Source organism: Sarcophilus harrisii, chromosome 2 (assembly GCF_902635505.1).
Source record: "Sarcophilus harrisii chromosome 2, mSarHar1.11, whole genome shotgun sequence".
Classification (NCBI taxonomy): domain Eukaryota; kingdom Metazoa; phylum Chordata; class Mammalia; order Dasyuromorphia; family Dasyuridae; genus Sarcophilus; species Sarcophilus harrisii.
In genome coordinates this window covers 352183324-352202772 of record NC_045427.1, presented here as the reverse complement: position 1 = coordinate 352202772, position 19449 = coordinate 352183324, and the positions used below count along the sequence as shown (strand labels likewise).

Here is a 19449-nt window from a genome sequence, read left to right as displayed (position 1 = left end):
CATTTACAAAGGGCTTTAAGATTTGCAAAGTGCTATACATATAAATACACACAAATATACATATGTATCTGTATTATATATATATATATATATATATATATATATATATATATATATACACACACACACACACATAGACATGTATATGAATAATTACACACACAAATGCAAGTTGATTCTTACAATAACTTTGAGAAGCACAATTTTATTATTATCCTTATTTTATAGAAGAGGAAACTGAGGCTGGCAGTGACTTGCCTAGGATCACACAACTAGTAAATATCTGAAACAAGATTCAAATTCACCATACTGACCCCAAGCCCAACACTATCTACCAAGCCACCTAGCCTCTACTTTTTTTCCTTTAAAAAAAAAAGTCAATAGTATTGTATTTTTCTAAATGCATGTTGAAAGATAGTTTTCAACATTCTTTTTGTAAGACTTTGTGTTCTGAATTTTTCTCCCTCCTTCACTTATCCTCCCTAAGACAGCAAGTAATCTGATATAGTCTTTTATTTCTTTTCTTTTTTGTTTTTTTTATATAAAGCTTTATTTTCAAAACACATGCATACATAGTTTTCAACATTCACCCTTGCAAAACCTTATGTTCCAATTTTTTTTCTCCCTTCTTTTCTCTCACGCCCTCTCCTAGATGGCAAGTAATCCAACATATGTTAAACATGTGATTCTTCTACACATATTTCCACAGTTATCTTGTTGCATAAGAAAAATCAGATCAAAAAGGGAAAAAAATGAGAAAGAAAACAAAATGCAAGCAAACAATAACAATAAAAAGTGAAAGTACTATGTTGTGACTCACATTCAGTCCCCATAATCCTCTCTCTGGGTCCAGATGGCTCTCTTCATCAGAAAACCATTGCTACTGACCCGAGTCACCTCACTGTTGAAAAGTAGCTTTTTATTTTTCAAAACACATGCAAAGATAGTTTTCAACATTCACTCCTGTAAAACCTTGTGTTCCAAATTTTTCTCCCTCCCTCCCCATCTGCCTCCTCTTCTATATAGCAAGTAATCCAATATAGATTAAACATGTGCAGTTCTTCTAAATATATTTCCATATTTGTCATGTTGTACAAAAAAATCTGAACAAAAGTGGAAAAAACCATGAAAAAGAAAAAACAAACCAACAACAATCACAAAAAGTGATCCATATACAGTCTATATAGTTCTCTGATTGGATACAGATGGCATTTTCCATAATAAGTCTACTGAAAATTGTAGCCTCTTCTTTCTCAGTAAAGTGAGAATTAAGACTATGCTAAGAAGGAAGGGGAAATGTAGGAAGCTTGAGAAGAAATTTGGAACAGTCACCACTAGGAAGGGTGTAATAGAGAATCAGTCATTGAACAATGAAAACTACGGGGCAACAGTGAAGACCTATATCAGTCTATAGTGGACCCAGTCAGCAAAGTCGTGTGACTTTCTCTAACAGCCTTCAAAAGCTATAGACTAGGAGCAGAGAAGATAGGTTGGTGGAGGTAACCATTACTGGCACTTAGCAAGCCCTGAGTAGTGATAGGACAAGGGGAAAAGGAGTAGAGGAGATTGTATAATAGGATTGGTCAATTATAGAGTCTGGATGGCAAAGGGAAGGAAGTGAAGTTCAAGCAGAATGGCATGTACTGGGAGGAGTTGAATACCTGAAAGTGGCAAAGGAGACTCCATTGACTTAGAAAGTGTTGATAGAGAGAGATGGACAGATAGAAGGCAGTCAATTCCAAAGAGGAATTTCAGATTTTTGACTCACAGAGATAGAATTGTTTATAAATGATGGTGAGATGAAAGTGTATGCTTGAGCTGCAGTGAAGTTGTAGGACAAGAAACTGAGGAGGAGTAGGAACTGGGTGTGTAGGGAAATCTTCAAGGTGGGGACAGGATAGAGAGCAAGACTGTGTGTAAATAAGGCACTGAATTCCAGGAGAGGCAGCATGGTGTGTCAGAGCACCGCCAAGTACCTGATATATACAAACACTTTAAAATATTTATTGATGGTTCAAATTCTGCTTTGGGTATTTACTAGCTATATGACAAGTCATTTGACCTCTGAACACCACCTTTTTCAGCTTTAAAACTGGAAATAATAGCATCTATACTATGGAAGCAGTTGGCTGGCACAGTGATTAATGTGCTGGTCCTGGAGTCAGGAAGACCTGAATTCAAATCTGACCTCAGGTGTTTATTATCTATGTAAACCCTGGGCAAATCACTTAACCCTGTTTGACTTAATCTACTATTGAAGGAAAGGGCAAAGCACTCCAGTAGCTTTGCTGTGGACAATATTAGTGTGCTATGGGCCATAGAGTCGCAAAGAGTCAGATTAATTGAATGACTGAAGCATCTATCTTATAGGGTTGTTGTGAAAATAATTGAGATTGTATGTAAAGTGCTTTTTTTGACCTTAAGTAGTTATATAAATATAAGCTAATCTTATTGAGACATGAGGAAGATCTGAATAGGATGATCCATAGGAGTGAACTTCAGAGGAAAAGAAGGATCTGAATAGTGGTGGCAAATGGATGGATGGTCTGGAAATGGCAGTGAGGAACAAGGAATATATATGCCCTGACCTATTATTTTGGGCTTCTGAGAGAAGTTATACCTAATGCTAAAATGGGTGACTAGGGATATAGGAGAGAAACTGCACAAATTCCAGGGAGAAACCAAGTTTCCAGAATGGGGAAGGTGATACTCCAGCTCTCTTTTGATCTTGTCACCAATTTTGAACCTACATATTGAGAATGAAGGATTTCGGTCACCCTAGGGACACAGCCAAAAGATGGTTGCCAGGACATTGAGAGGACTAGAGGCTATGTGTTATGAAGAGCAGGTGAAGTAATGCTTTCTGTAGGGAGGAAGAGACCCCCTAGGCTGATACCCAAATTAGAGAGGTCTGGAGTGGGAAAAGATGGTGGATTATAGCCATATCTGGCTGGCCAGCATAGAGGGTTGATGATGGAGCTGTTCTGAAATGCTTTTTCTTAGCTCAAACTTGGAGGTTCCTCACTCAGCCTTGGTTTAAGGTCCCTCTGTGCAATCAGCCCAGGGAAAGTATTTTGGATTGAGTCTGATTTAGAGTAAGGGGGAAACACTAGGAAATAAATGGTTTTGAGCATGGCCAGATTGGGAGCAAGGTTTCTGCTGCAGATTTTAAAATCTCCCTTAGCAGGAGTAGCATTTTATCTTCTATGGGAATTTATAGGGCAAACACCACCTAGCCCCGCCTGAGGCTTAGACCTCCTGGAAACTCTGAGGTTTATCAGGCAAAGGGGCAGAGCTTTGAGAGGCTTCAAGCAGATATTGGTGTGACCTCAATTTATACAGCTACACAGTTATCTGTGGTTTAGTGGATAGAGCCAGTTTTGCAATCAGTTTGGCTTGAATTCAAGTTCTGTGGGGGACTTGGAGAAATCAATTCTCCTTTCACAGTCCTAGGCAAATCTCCAAGATCCTGCATTGCTGAGCAGTTGATGATCCAAATTCCTAATAGTAGCCAGCATTTATAGAGCACTTTAAAGTTTGCACAGTGTTTTCCAAATATTAGTCCATTTGTTCCTTGCAACCACCTTCTGAGGTAGGTGGTATTATCATTCCTATTTTACAGGTGAGGAAACTGAGGCTGAGATAAGTTAAGAGACTTGGCCAGGGTTACACAGATAGTGTCTGAGGCTGGCATCTTCCTAAATCCAATTCAGCACTATTGAGCTCCACTGTATCACCAGCTGTGTCACCTCATGGAGCTGGAGTTTCCTCTCAGGAAGTTCATCATGCCAGTGAAATTACAGGAGTGATTGAGGGGAGAAAACACCTAAATATCTGTGAAAAGAGTTCCGGTCTGGAGGTAGAACACATGGGTTTTAGTTCTGTTTCTTCTACCAGAATGATGTGTGATGTTAAGTAAATCACTTGTCCTGTCCTGTCTGTGCCTCAGTTTCTTCCTGTATAAATTGAAGAATTCTTGGTCATGTTGACACTTTAGCTCCCTCTGCACCATTTTTAGAGATGATGGAGAAAGAATGCTGCAGGGTTTTTGGTGTAATGTATTAAGAGCAATTTTCAGAGCAGAAAGGCAGGGCTACTCAGTCGTTTCAGGCAAGTTGGGAGGCAGAATGGGAAGGGTCTTGAATTGGGGAAATAAATAGGGGAATAAATGGGTCTGACTCTCTCTTTTCCTCCCTCCTTCCTCAGTCTCGAAGTGTGGACAAGCAGCATGCAGTCATCAACTATAACCAGGACAAGGATGAACACTGGGTGAAGGATCTTGGCAGCTTAAATGGGGTGAGTTGGCCTCTGGGGTCTCCACCTTCCCTGAGGACTGAAGTCAGTTTTATCTCCTTTGCCTCCAGGCCCTTGTTACCCATTGCTGAAGATGGGGGGAAGGGATATTTTTTCAAATAGTTCTATCTTCAGGCAAGACTAATTCTATGAAGAAAATGGGCTTATTCTTTTTCCTCTCTCCCCCTCCTTCCCTTCTTCTCTCCCTTCTTCCCTTCCTTCTTCCTCCCTCCCTCCCTCCCTCCTTTCTTTCTTTTTAAAATTAAGAGGCAAAGATTTTATTATGTTGCTAAGGTCAGGTACAATCTATAAGGTTTTTACAAAGGAAAGGTGGGTTTTTGTTGTGGTGGTGGCTGTTTGTTTGTTTTTATCAATTAATAAGGGTCTTCATTTAAGGGGGGAGCCTCCATTAAGGCAGGACAAATGGGAGATTAAGCCATTGACTGGAAGTTAACCCTAAAAGGAATTTAGCACCCTAATAAGAGTTGGGGGGTGTCTATGAGCAGGTCTTTTATAAAGGAAATATCACCTCAGAGGTGATATTACAAGTTGGCTTTTTGATTGGATACAGTAACTGTAGGGTTATGATGATTTTGTCAATGTAAAGAATTCAGCTAAGAATTCTATTAGAGACCTCCACTTGGAGTGGAGCTGTAATAAAAGTCCACTTTAACAAAAAGGTAAAGGGAAATTTCTTGAGGGCATATCATTAGGCCAAGGAATCAGTCAATAGAAAGAGCTCTGGGACTACAAGCCTTTAAAGAGTGACCTGTGATTCCTTTTGAGTTGAGATGGGAAAAGGGTGTTCCACTATTCTACAGGTAGCAGAGGAAAAGGTGTTTAATCTGAAGCAGGAACTATTTGGGCTAGATTTAAGAACTTTTGTCCATAGATGAGATTGAAATGGGGAGAATGAGAAGGTGGATTATAAGTGACTTTTTCCTTCTCTTGCCTGGGAGTTTTCTGGATCTATGTCCCTCTCAGACTTTCCCTAATAGTTTATCAGTGACTTGAATGAAAATGAATTAGATTTGCAGATGACACTAAACTGAGAGGAATAACTAACCAGTACACTAGATGATAAGAAGTCTGTATTCAAAAGGATTAGACCACATGGTTAAATCTCTGAACTGGATCTAATAAAATGAAATTCAATAGGAATAAATATAAAAATCTTGCACCTGGGTACAAAAAAACCTCATTTTGCAAATAGAAGATAGACAGGAGCTGTTTTGAAAAAATATCTGATTTTTTTAGAGACCTGCAAGCCCAACATGAGTCTGCATGAGACCACCAAAATGGCATTTGGAGCCTGCACTAGGGAAGCCTTCCTAGACTTACTGAGAGAGCTTATGCTCCCACTGTACTCTGCCCTCCTGAGACCTCACCTGGTCTACCATGCTCACTTCTGGGTGTTATTGTTTAAGAAAAACATTGACAAGCTGGAGAATATCAAAGCAACAAAGATAAAAAAGTCCATTATATGTCTTTCTTTTTCTTTTTTTTATTAAAGTCTTTTTATTTTCAAAATGTATGCATAATTTGCATATTTGAGTCCATTGTATATGAGGATTGGTTCAAGAAACTGGGTGTGTTTAACATGATGGCAATAAGATTCAGGAAGAATTTGGTAGCTACCTTCAAATATTGAGAGGGCTGTTATATGAAAGAGGTGACTCTTCAAATACTATCCTTATTTCAGAGATGAGGAAACTGAGGCAAAGGAAAAAGAAAGTGACTTGCACACAATTATATTTCAATAAATGTCAAAGCTTTACCTTTTTAATGCTTTTCTTGAACCTTAAATAAAAATAAATGTCAAAGTCACTTGCCCCCTATTTTATGGGAGCAACCTGCTAGTGGCTGCTGGATGTTATGGGAACCACCTGCAAGTGGCTTCGGGGATCCAACTCAGACCAGCAGAATGGATCCCTTCATGTGAGAGGATGATAATGATACAAGGAGACTGAGAAGCAGTTGCCTTGTCTGACCTCTCTCCTCTTCCCTCTTGCCTCCAATTTATTTTATTCCCAAGCACAAGCAACATCTGTGTCAGTAAAGGCTGATTTGCAAATCCTTCAAGTGTGTTATGATTCACAGCTATGGGGGCTTTTGGAGAATCAACCTACCCTTTCACACTTAAATGTGAATGAAAACTTCACACTTGTCCTTAACAGCCCTCATCTTCCTACCATCCCAGTTTCTTTTCTAAAGATTATGAACAAATACATATAATATCCCCTAGCCAGGGCAGCAAGTGGTACAGTGGACTGAATGCTGGGTCTGGAAATAGGAAGACCTGAGTTCAAACACTAGCTGTGTAACTCTGGGCAAGTCATATAACCGTTGCCTCAGTTTCCTAATCTGGAGGAGCTGCTAGGTGGTGCAGTGGATAGAGCACCAGCCCTGAAGTCAGGAGTACAAATCTGGTCTCAGACACTTAACATTTCCTAGCTGTGTGACCTTGAGCAAGTCACTTAACCTCAATTGCCTCAGGGGGGAAAAAGAGCTAGAGAAGGAAATGGCAAACTATTCTAGTACCTTTGCCAAGAAAACCCCAAATAGGATCATGAAAAGTCAGACATGACTAAACGATAACCACAATAACTAGATCAGGGGTAATTGAATGAATATCTTGTAGCCTTTAACTTATTATTTCTGAATTTTTACAGAATCAGAATATGTTCAAGGAAGTAGTGGAGTATAGAGAAAAGGATGCCAGAGTCAGAAGACCCAAGTTCCAGATCGGGTTCTGTGACAATGTGGATCTCACTATGCATTATACAGGATGTCCCCAAAATCTTAGTGACTTGTAAAGCTTGAATAGCTTAGTTGTATTGTATATAAGCTCAAAGTTGGAAGGTTGCTTCCTTTATGGTTTATCTAGTCCAAGGATTTTTCATCTTTTTGTGTGTTATAGACATCTCTCACAGCCTGGTAAAGTCTATGGATGGACTCCTTTCTCACAAAAATGCTTTTAAATGTATAAAATAAAATACTTAGGATTATAAAGGAAACCAAGTCTACTGAAAAATAATTATCTGAATGTTAAGAAAGCAAATGTGGTTAAGAACCTCTCATCTAGACCAAACCACTTATTTTACAGATGAATTTACAGATACAGTTAAGTGACTTGTCCAATATCATACCGATAGTAAGAGAATTGCAACTTGAATCCAGGTTCTTAAACTCTAAAGCCAATTTTCTTTTCCCTGTACCTCATCTTTAAAAGGGATGGTATTAACAATTATATTCAACTTGCTGGGTAGTTATGAGGATGAAGAGCTAAATATATGTGAATTTTAAAAAGGATGATAAAATATATACCTATAATTTTATGCCTATAAATTTATGTCTGTAATTTCTGAGGAGGCTGAGCCTGGTACATCCTTTGAGTTTAGGAGCTCTTAGTTTCAGTAGGCTAAGTTGAAATAGTGTCTAAGCTGAGTTAGGCATCAGTATGAGTCTGCAAAATGGGGACAGGCCTCTCAGCTATCCAAGAAAGGGCAAACTGCAGGGGTTGGAAACAGAGAAGATCAAAGCTCCCATGCTGATAGCTAGTAAAATCTGAGTAATCATGGTACTTCCTGCCTGCTTGAGATATAAATTCTAAATGAGTTATCATTTTTCCCCCCAAAGAGAGACAATCCATCTGTCTGGGGCCATTTGGTGCAGGGACAAGCAGGAACAAATCTCAGTCACCTCAGAAAGCATCACTGTGTCCTTCTCTGAGTTTAATGCTTTACACAAAGCTAAGTGCCCTTCCTCATAATAGTCCCTTGTCACCATTTTTATATATGGAGACCCTGAGGCTCAGAGAGAGGAAGTGACATTTCAAAGATAATAGTTGTTTTATATTTTTATTGATGACCTCATGTCAATAAGGAAAAAAATTAGACATTGTCCAGTGACCTTTCTTTAAGGTTGTCAGGGACATGTAAGGTATATTTTTGAAAGTTTTTCGTTCTGAGTAATTTAAAATAATTTTAAATGTCTTGTTGCTTAGAAAGAATAGTCTTCAGACTGGGAAATTTTCACTGTGGCTCATAGCCCAAGGTTTCTGGAGATCCTAGAGTGTTACTGTATAAATTTTTGGCAACAATTCTTTATGTGGAATTTTCCAAAAGAATTCTGAGGCCAATCTGAATTTGAATTAGCAAAGACCTGGGTTTGATTTCTGATTGGCATATTTAAAACCTATATATCCTTGGGCAAATCACAAATCACTTTCTGTCTTTGGGCTTCAGTTTTCTCATCATTTAAACGGGGCCCCTTATACTTTGTTCTGTCATTCAGGACCATTGTGAAAAAGCACTTTGTAAACCTCTAGTTACTGGAGAATTCCAGTCATTATTCACACAATTTCTCCTGTTTGCTGTGAGCTTGCCAACCAGCTTTGACATGTTTTTATTCCAGGAGATCAGGAATGATAAGGAGAGAGAGGTGGAAAGAAAGTTCAGCATGGTCTTGAGAGGCATTATCTGCCTACAATTGAACATTAGCCTACCTGGGATAATTCTTTATGGGGTAAAAGTCTAATCCTATATCTCCTTTCTCCACACAGACATTTGTGAATGATGTGCGCATTCCTGACCAGAAATATGTCACTCTGAAACTCAACGATGTTATCCGCTTTGGCTACGATATCCTTTTTTTGGTGTGGTTTGGGTCTTCCTGGGGTTTCCCTATTTTTTCCCACCCCGTCTGTTTCTTCCTGTCTCTCATTTCCCTGAGAGCCAGACTTTTTCTGGTTTTGCAGAGTTGCACTTGGAAGTCTGTCAGGTGACATCCACTGATGTAGCAGTGTGATGGTGTGCTTATAACTCATTCTATAGAGGGAAGTGATAATTAGGCCAAGGTCATGTGTTCTTCTCTACCCAGACCACTCAGTCTCCAAGAGAGAAGACCTATTTCTGGGTTCCTGACATCTAAATAAACATCTTTCATTGACTGTTGGTCCCAAGAGGGACAAGGTGAAGAAAGTATAAGTGGTTTAGTGTATATACCCCTCGGGCTAGAAACTGTGGTTGATAAGTGGAAAGTCAGGAAGATCATCACTATGTGAAGGTGCTATCTAACTACTTTTCTGTCCTTTAGGAGGAGGAGTATTTTGTTTGCATTGGGATCACAGCTAGATTTTTTTCCACCCATCATTTCTCTCAATGTCCTTATTGTATCAATTTATTTACATAAATAGTGAATACATTAACAATTTATTGATTCTCATTCAGCCTTGTGTTTGGTAGTTACTCTGTGGGAGAGTCAGGTGAGGAGATTGAGGTCTTGCCTTCGTCATCTGGGAGATTAATAGAAGAGGAGCAGACCAAAACCTGGGAGTGGGGGGAGTAAAGCATTGGAGATGTGAAATAGCTCAAATTTAATAAAGTTAAATGTTTTCTTCTATAGGTCTAGGGTCCTCAATGTAGTCTCCCCAGCAGATGCAGATCACAACCAACCCATGTTCCTCATCCTTTGTGAATTTTGTCAGTATTGTCTCATAGTTGTTGAATGAATGGATGAATAAAAAAGCACTTATTTAAGTATTATGATATGTAAAACCCCATGTGAAGCAATGAACATACACAAAGAAAGGTAAGTCAGGCTAGAAGTAAGGCTAATGGCAGTGAGAAGGATTTGGGAGGATTCCAGTGGGGCAGATGGAAAGATTTCTAATGCTTGAGGATAGTGGATGGGGGGGGGGGGGTGATGATGGGTTTCATCTATATAAGCATGACTCCCCTTTATGATAGCTGTGGGAAAGATTGAAGGGAAAGGGAAAGGGGGAAGCAAAGGATGAGATGGATAAATAGTGTCATGGAAACCATGAACAATTTTGAGAAACAGTGGAAGATAGAAGAATCTAGCGTGCTATGGAATCATGAAGAGTTGAATGTGACTGAATTACTGAACAGCAACAATAACAAATGGTAGCTATGGCTGACAGCAAGGTTAGTAATCTGGAGGACACTGTAGTTCTCAAGGCATTTGAACGCAGGGGAGGATCATCAGAGTTCCAGGGAAGGGAGAGGTTGAGGTGCTGGTGATGATGGGAGCTGCCTGGTACATGCCTCCTCTTGTCTTACTCTCACGGTTCCTTGCTGCCATAATGACACTGGCCTACCAGCCCTAAAAGTGGAAGTTATTTGATAACTGGTCTTGATAGTGGCCAGGTGTCAGGTCCCCTCTTCACAGGGGTTGCTGCTTCCCTCCATCTCTTCTGCAGAAAAAATTGACATGCTTGGAAGACTTTCTTTAAGTCTGCTTGCTCACCTTTGTGGTTCTTGGGCTACCCCTTGTTCTCATGACCTGGCCAGCACACCTCCTGGGATCCATATACCTAGGGAGCCTACCTCAATCTTCTGAAGAAAGCATTTCACATTATTAGATTTGGCCCATTATTTTAACCTTTTAAGTTTTTCATGGCAAATTGAACATTATGCAATAAATTAACTATCTTTTGATTCACATCTCTGCCACCTCCCTACTCTCAGGCTATGAGCTCTCTGAAAACGAGGTCATGGTATGTTCCTTGGGAACTTTTTTGAGATCACCAATTATACTTCCTCAGTTGTATGTGGTTGGGGCAGCCAGATGGCACAGTGGGTGGCACTCTGGCCCTGAATTCAGGAGGACCTGAGTGCAGACACTTAAATGCTTCCTAGCTGTGTGACCCCGGGCAAGTCACTTAACCCCAACTGCCTCAAAAACAAACACAAACTACTTGCATGTGATTACCATTAGAAATATGCAGAATCCTACTTGAACTAATCATGTGTTTCTTCATTGCCATCTGGGGCACTGGTAGCTTTGATTATTTAGAAATAAGAGATTTTTGAAGATTTGTAGCCATGCAGCATTTCTAGAAATAAAAATTTGAGTTAAAAAGTTAGGGATTTATGCCATAGAACACTTTGGGATTGCCTTCCAAAACTACTCAATTTTTCAAACGCAGTCTGGGGTCATGGAACAGAGACACCTTTGTGATGATATTTATCAAACAAGAAATTTTGTTTGATTATAGATCCTGAAGTGAAAGGGACTATTGAGGCCGTCTAGTCCAACTCCCTAATTTTATATGTAAGGAAACTGAAGTCCAGGGAGGTTGTGAAGCTCAGGCATACCAGATAGTAAAGGCTAGATTTAAATCCATGACCTCTGACTCCAGAACCAATGTTTTTCCCCTAACATATTCTGATCTTAATTGGAGGAGAATTTTTAATGTGATGTTTTATATTACCTAGTCAAATGCTTTTTTGGCAATCAGCAATTAATAAAGACAATGGAATCTTGTATTCTTTGCACCTTTTAGTCAATGAACACATGATCTTTAGGACAAAACAGTCTTCCTAATTTCATTCTTATATTTTTATCTGCTTTGATCAAAATGAGAAAAGGGTTGGTAGTTATTGATATTTTCTCAATCGCATTTTTGGGATAATAAAATCATGGGCTAATAATAATATTTGGCTTATTCCTGTGCCACCATTTTTTGGTTATCTTCTCCTTCCTAGTCTGTCTATAAAATGCTTCTTCCATGCTTTCAGAATTGTGTTAACATGAACACATATATTCTCTTGGTTTGTACTTGCTGGGGCCTACCCATTGTTTCAGACTTTGTCCTCAAAGGTCATTTCGACTTCCCAAGATAACATATCAGGGACTGAAATTTCAGGGTCCAAATGTAGTGTTTCCTCTGTCATTCATGATGAAAATAGAAACATTGGCAAATTGGTTTCCTTTCTATCTTTCTATTCTGCCGATTTCAGCTAAGCAGGCTCATGGGATGATGTGCATCAGTTATGTTTCAAACTAAGTTCCATTTCTCTTTTATTTTATGAGGTGAGAGTGCCCAAAACCTTTCCATGTCTTTTTGTGGTTTTTTTTTAATTAAAAATTTTTGTGTTATTTTGCAGATGAGTTTATATTTTATATATTTTAAACTGATGGTGCCATTGGCTACTACATCACTCAGATGAAGTGGTGTCTAGGTATTGTAGGTCTACTTATTCTGAAGATTGCTTTATATTATTTAAAACTTTTCCAGATAATAGTGATAATTAAAGGTGACACCTTTGCCTTTTTTCATTTAGCATTTTTTCTAGCATCAGTGGCTTCTTTTAAATAGGTCATGTTGAAATTATCACATTTATCTTCAGCATTTCCTTGTCTTTGTCTTTCTAATTTGATGCTGACTTTGATTTTTGTTTTAACTAGTCAATGGTCTGACATGATTCTCATAGAAGATCATAGATTGGAGTCATTCTTATGAACAAATGGTAGCATAAGATCATAGGTTTCATTTTTTTTTTTTTGGGAGGAGGGGTTGCTGATCTTTGTTGCTTACTATATCCTGAACTTTCTAGTCCTTTTTTAGATCATCTATAAATTTTTGACCTCTTCATTCTCAAATCTGAACCATGTTTTTCAGCATACTGTTCACATTTCTTCCTTGTGCTTCCTGCCACATTGAAATCATGAATATCAAAATATCTGCAAACTTGATATGTGTCAGATGTTTAAAGATTTTCTGTACCTCTTCAGCCACTACAACAGATGCTATCACATCAGCTTCAGCTATCTTTAGTGGCGGTCTTTTTGTTTGTATTCATTACAAGCACAATAAGACAAGTTGACCAAATGTTCCAGGGGACTATGATTCTTGACTTTGGGCAGACAGCAGAACCCCTTCAGTCAATTATTTTGTTTTCCTTTTCAAGGAAAACCTGTTAGTCATCATTCCTTGTAGCTGAAATTTCCTTCTGACTTTTGCTTTGTTTTATTTCTGAGACTATGGATGTTGAGGTAATTTGAGTTTTCTGATCATATGTCAATCTGTTGATCTTTGGATAAAGATCTTGCATTTAGAGGACCAACAGTTTTTTTTTTAATAAGCAGTTTAAAAACTGGGGTTCTTAGGATCTTCTGCCTTTCTTTTTTCATTACTTTACCTCTGCAGAAAGGGGCTATATAAAACTGAGGGCTTGAGCAAGTCAGTTGATCTCCATTTTGCCTGAATTTCTTCATTTGTAAAATGGGGATAATGATAGTATCTACTTCCCAAGGTTGTTGTGATGAAGAAATGAGATAATAAATTATAAAGTATTTGAGTGCCTGACACATAGTAAATTCTATATAAATGTTAACTATAATTATTATTATTATTTTGTATTTTTCTTTTTGTCATGAATTGCCATTGCCAAATAATTTATTAATCAGAAGCTAACTTCCTTGTCAGGAGGTTCTTGAATAAAAGATAAACTTTTTTGCTGAGACTATATTCAAAATCTTTTCAGTCTGGTTAGAACATCACAGAACATAAATCCTGCTGACATAGCCCCAAAGGGTCTGGTATCACCTTCATGCTATGGTGAGGTTTCACAGGAAGATTTGGTAGAGGAAGATGAAATGTAATTAGAATAAATATAAAGTCTTTCACTTGGGTTCAAACAATAAACTTTACAGATATAGGATGAGGGAAGAATATTTAGGCAAATTTGTGACAAGAAGATCTTCTAAATGGAAAGCAAATGAGTCTATATGACATATTATCTAAGAAAGACAATTCTTTCCTTGATTCTATAAAAAAGGCATTATAGATAGCATGAGAAAAGTGTCCTTTAAAGTTATTGAAGTAGGATGTTCAGTTCTGGGTACCATGTTTTAGGAAGGGCTTTACCAATTTTTAACATGTCTAAAGGACACTGTTCTGAATATTGAGGAGACTAAAGAATATGTAATATAAATATCTATTAAAGGAACTGGGAGTGTTTCAGTATTTGAAGGGGTGTGATGGAGGAGGAGGAATTAATTTTGTTCTTTTTGGCTCTAAGGAGCAAAGCCTGGAGCTAGGAAAAAAGCAAAAAATTCAGAGAGTTTGATGTAAAGGAAAAATTCTTGATTGTAACTGTCCACAAGTAGAATGGGCTGCCTGAGGAAGTGAGGCTCCTCTGCTTCTGGAAATTTTCAACTGTAGAATGGATCACTACTTGTTTGTTAAAGATTTTGAGAGGAGATTCTCCATGCTTTAAATGTTCTCCCTTCTCATTATTCCTCTTAAAGCCCTTTGTTTCATTTAGCACTCACCCAAGATGCTCCCTCCTGTGAGAAGCTTTTTCTGATTCTCTATTTGCCCCTCCAAAAAAATTTTTCACCTTTTGTATTTATTTCAATATGTTTTTGCATATATTGCTTCTGCCTATGGAACATAAGCTCCTTGAGATAGCTTTGAGCTGAGATGCCTGGAATACACTAGAAGCTTATTAAACATTTCATTTTTTCAGGAATGGTGTAAACTAATGGACTTGTGAAGTCCCTTCCAAATCTGAGAGTCTGATTCTATGGGAAGGGAGAAAGAGTAGACTCAGTCTTTGCATTGCTTATAGTCTGGAAGAAGAAGGACTCATGATTAAGATATAGGTTGGGAACTATTAAGTACTACCTGGACTCTAGGTCCAGAAAGTGAGAAGATAAGGGAAAAATATCAACATGGGTGATGGGGCTAGAGTGGTGTAAAAATGCTTGGGAACCATCCCCATCGAACTAAGTTCCTTCCCTTCACCTCTTCTCCTCAGCCTCAGTCTTGCTTTGGTCAGTCAGAAACTGAGAAAGCAGTGGCTACAGAAATAAGACTCTGCATATAGGGCCTTTAAAGTAGCAGGATGAAATCTCAAAGGTCATAGATTTAGGGTTCAAAGTGACCTATAAGTCCACTAAGTCCAGCTGACCCAGGAAACTGTGCTCCATTGAGTTAAGTGACTTGCCCAGAATCATAGCTAACAATAATTAACTCATGTTGTGAGATGTAGTGGAATATTATTATTCTATAAGAAATGATAAGAAGGCTGATTTTAGAGAAGACAGGAAAGACTTATATGAACTAATGTTAAATGAAATGAGCAGAACCAAGAGAACATAATGCACAGTGACAACAAGATTATGTGATAATAACTGTGATGGACATGGTTCCTATCAACAATGTGATGATTCAAGGCAATTTTAATAAATTTGGGATGCAAAATACCATCTGCATCCAGAGATAGAACTATGGAGACTGAATATGGATTGAAGCATAGTATCTTCACCTTTTTTTTTTTTTTTTCATGTTCTTTTCCCTTTTGGTCTGATTTTTCATGCCCAAAATGACAAATATAAAAATATGTTTAAAAGAATTGTATATATTTAATCTATATCAGATTATTTTACAGTTTTGGGGAGGGAAGAAGTAGGGGGGAGAGAGAAAAAAATTGTGATGCAGTTTTACAAAAACGAATGTTGAAAACTGTCTTTACATGTATTTGGAAAAATAAATATAAAAAAATAAAAATAAAATACTATAGAAAATTTTTAAAAATTTTCTAATTTTAAGGGTAGGGGGCAATAGGATGACCCCTAAGGTCTACTCGGTTTCCTCTTTTCCAGCTTTGGGGAATTGGTTTTAGAGAAAAATCCCTCTTGAGCTCCCAACATCTGAGCAGAAGTTGAGGTATTGGCTTCTATTTGTATGCATCTCTAGTTAAGTTCAGTTAACTAGAATTTGTAAAAGGAAGGATTTGGACTAGACTCTTTCTGAAGTCTCCTAGCTTTAGATCTATTATTCTGCCACCTAACAATTCAATTTAAAAACATGTTAAGTACTATTATTTGGCAAAACTCTATGCTTCCTTCAGGGATCCAAATATGAAAAATACCAAAATACCTATCTCACTCCTCTAGGATCTTACTGTTGAATAGAGGACTGGGGAAGTGAATATAATGTAAAGAGAAATCCAGAGATATGCTCTTGGAAAATTTGAGAAAGAGAAAGTTGTTTTTACTAGGTAGAGAATGGAGGGAGAAACAGGGAAGGCTTCAGAGATGAAATGGCATCTGAGCTGAGCTTTAAAGGTGATGATTCCAGGAAATGGGGATGGATTTGATTGAATGGAAGTAGGAGAGGTCAAGATGAGACTGAGAAATGGAGGCGAGTATTTGGCTGAATCAGAATCTGTGAGAATTTGTATGAAATAATGCTGGAAATGGGGGTTAAAGTCAGGTTTGGAAAACCTTGAAAGGCAAACTAAGGAATATGTATTTTATTTTGTTGGTAATAGGAAATTACTGCTGTGAGGAGATGGGTGAGGACTATTGGGTCTGAGTTGTTTACCCCAATAAGACCCCGAGCTAATGCTGCTTTTTTTTGATAAAAGAGTTTATTGGCAGATTTGGTGAGGTAATAGAACTCAGTCCTGGTTGTGTGACTGTGTGGTTTTGGGCAGACTCTCTGAGTCCGTAAAAACAAGAAACAACAATTTGTGCTCTTTACTTCCTAGGATAGCTAGGATGTGAAGAACGTACTTTGCAAACCTTGATGGTTCCATAAATCTAATTTGTCTTTTTTCCTTTGCACCCTCAGGGTGAATAAAATCCAGTCCTCCAGGTGCTTTGGCTTTGTGTTTGTAGGTCTTCCCCTGGACAGGCCCCCTCACTGTACTTTCCTTAATGCTTTTGTCTACATTCTAACCTGTACGTGTTAGAACACGTCCAACACAAGGTCCCTGAAGAGGCTCTGAAGGTAAGTCACCTTCTGGAGGGATGGACAGTGCCTTGTGGCACAGGACCAACATTCACCTTTCTTTTAGTCCTTCACAAGGCAATCAGCAAAGTCTATCTTCTCAGACATAGAGTTCTTGTTTCTGCCACTGACTCACTCTTGACCTCGGGCAAATTTCTCTTTGTAAATGGGTCTGTCTCTCCATCTGTAAAATAAGGATAATAATTCCTGTCCTGTTTTTCTCCCAGGCTTGTAAGCCTCTGTTGAGACTAGAGGTAAGGAAGATAGTGTAGGCTGTAAAGCCCTTTCCTCATGCTCCATTTATTTTAATATATAGGATTTAGATTTGAAAGGAACCTTAGCAATCATGTAATCCAATCCCCTTATTAATGGGTACATAATTGAGTTGGAAAAGGGATTTTCCCAAGCTCCTCCTTCTAGTAAGTGGCTACAAACATTTGTATAAGATAATGGGATTTTGAGCTGAAAGAAATTTCAGAGATCATCTAGTTCAACCCCTTTTTGCCCCATTATACAGAGTAGGAAACCAAAACTGAGATGGGGAATGTGACTTGTCCAAAGTCATAAGAGTAGTTTACAACTGAGATCCAGAGCTGACTTCAAATCCAATGGTCTTTCTCCTACACTGGCAGGAAGGTATTTATTCTGGACCTCAGTTTCACTAGCTGTAAAATGGAGATTGGACCAGATGGTTTCTTCTAATTTCTAAATTCTAATTTCCTTGGAAATTCCTGGCTCTCTTGCCCCTCCTCTTTCTGGAGTCAGATTCTAAAATGTGACTTTTTGAATGAATGATGATGCATCTTTGAATTCTAAACTCTCCTCTCACCAATAACTATATGGTATGTTTTCACTTCTGTTATTTTAATCCTGACAAAATGCCAAGTGTTATAGTAGGGGAAATAATTCCCCCTTCAATGATTATAGGATTGAGATTTGGAAAGGGACTTTAGATATCATATATAAAATTTCCTAATTTTATGAAGGAAGAAATTTAGGTAGAATGAGAGGGAATAAGCTTGCTTAAGGCCACACATCTGATAAATAGCATTTCCTCTCTCAAGTATCAGGCTGCATGTATTGATAGATTATAAAACTGAGAAATGCTTTTTTTCTTCTTTTTTCTTTCTCATTTTTTTCCTTTTTGATTTGATTTTTTTTTTTTGCACAGCATGATAAATATGGAAATATGTTTAAAAGAATTGCACGTTTAATTATATTGGATGGCTTGCTGTCTAGAGGGGTAGGGAGAAGGAAGGATAAAAATTTGGAACACAAACATTTACAAGAATGAATGTTGAAAACTATATTTGCATTTATTTTGAAAATAAAAAGCTTTTATAAAAAAACCAAAAATGCTATTATTAAAAATTAATATCTTGTTTCTAAAGCATAAATAAACATAAGAAAGCAGCAGTGTGTTGTAGTTGAAAATGTACTAAATGGGGTGTGGCTTTACACACCTTGACCCCATTTTACAGAAAGAGAAGCTGCTTTTCCTCCTCTGAACCTAGCTTCCCCCTCTGTAAAAATGAGGTCAAGGTGGGATTTGGACTAGACAGTTGCTAAGGTCTCTGCCAGCTCTTCATTAATTGATTGGCTAAGTGATTGACTAAAAATCACTCATCCATTCTTCATTCACTCCAGTTATAAAACAGCCTATTTCTCCTGTGCTCCCTGCCCCTCTGTTTGACAAAGGGCTCAGGACAAGATTTAAAGGCTGGCCTTCCAGGAGATCATTATATACTTCAACAACAGTACTATATGATCAATTCTGATGGACCTGGCCCTCTCCAGCAATGAGATGAACCAAATCAGTTCCAATAGAGCAGTAATGAATTAAACCAGCTACACCCAGCTAAAGAACTCTGAGAAATGAGTATGAACCACTACATAGAATTCCCAATCCCTCTATTTATGTCCACCTGCATTTTTGATTTCCTTCACAGATTAATTGTACCTTATTTCGAAGTCAGATTTTTCTTGTGCAGCAAAATCACTGTATGGACATGTATACATATATTGTATTTAACATGTATTGGTCTACCTGCCTTCTGGAGGAGGGGGTAGGGGGAAGGAGGGGAAAAATTGGACCAAAAAGTTTTGCAGTTGTCACTGCTGAATTGCCCATGCATATAGGGCAGGATACTTAAGGCTCAGCATGATTGATTTAAACAAGGTGTCTCAGTGGAATTAATAATATAATGGTTATCTAGTTTAGCATGTGATTTCTCTAGTTCAGTATGACTTCCCTAGTGATATAATGATTGGTTTATACTCAGTATAAGGTAATGAGCATATAAACTAGGACAAACTCAGCCAAGTGGAGGACTAGAACAAACTGGGAGAAGTCAGGATTGGCGGCTAGAGCTCAAGATCTCGAACAGAGACATTCCATCTTCATCAGCCTCGTGGTGGCTAGCCTGTCCTCCTGCTTCCCCCACTGAGACCAAGGAAGGTCTGAAGGGCCTCCAGAAAGCTAACTGGGCCCCAGGCAAGGAGACCGACTGTGAAGGAGACAATAGAGAATTTGGACTTTATCCCTGGCTATTCTCTGGTGATTACTCAGCAGAAATAAAAGCTGGTCCCAAGACCTCCAGAAAGCA

At 38.2% G+C, this 19449-nt stretch overlaps 1 protein-coding gene across 5 annotated transcripts in view; it reads left to right on the top strand.

Moving 5' to 3' along the window:
* CEP170B (centrosomal protein 170B) overlaps positions 1-19449 on the top strand; it is a 106788-nt gene that overhangs the window by 36800 nt on the left and 50539 nt on the right. For all 5 annotated transcript variants that reach the window (XM_031953135.1, XM_031953131.1, XM_031953132.1 and 2 more), the window contains 3 exons: positions 4207-4296; positions 8858-8936; positions 16785-16843. In XM_031953135.1, coding sequence (XP_031808995.1) covers positions 4207-4296; positions 8858-8936; positions 16785-16843 — 228 coding nt within the window. The remainder of the gene's footprint in view (positions 1-4206; positions 4297-8857; positions 8937-16784; positions 16844-19449) is intronic.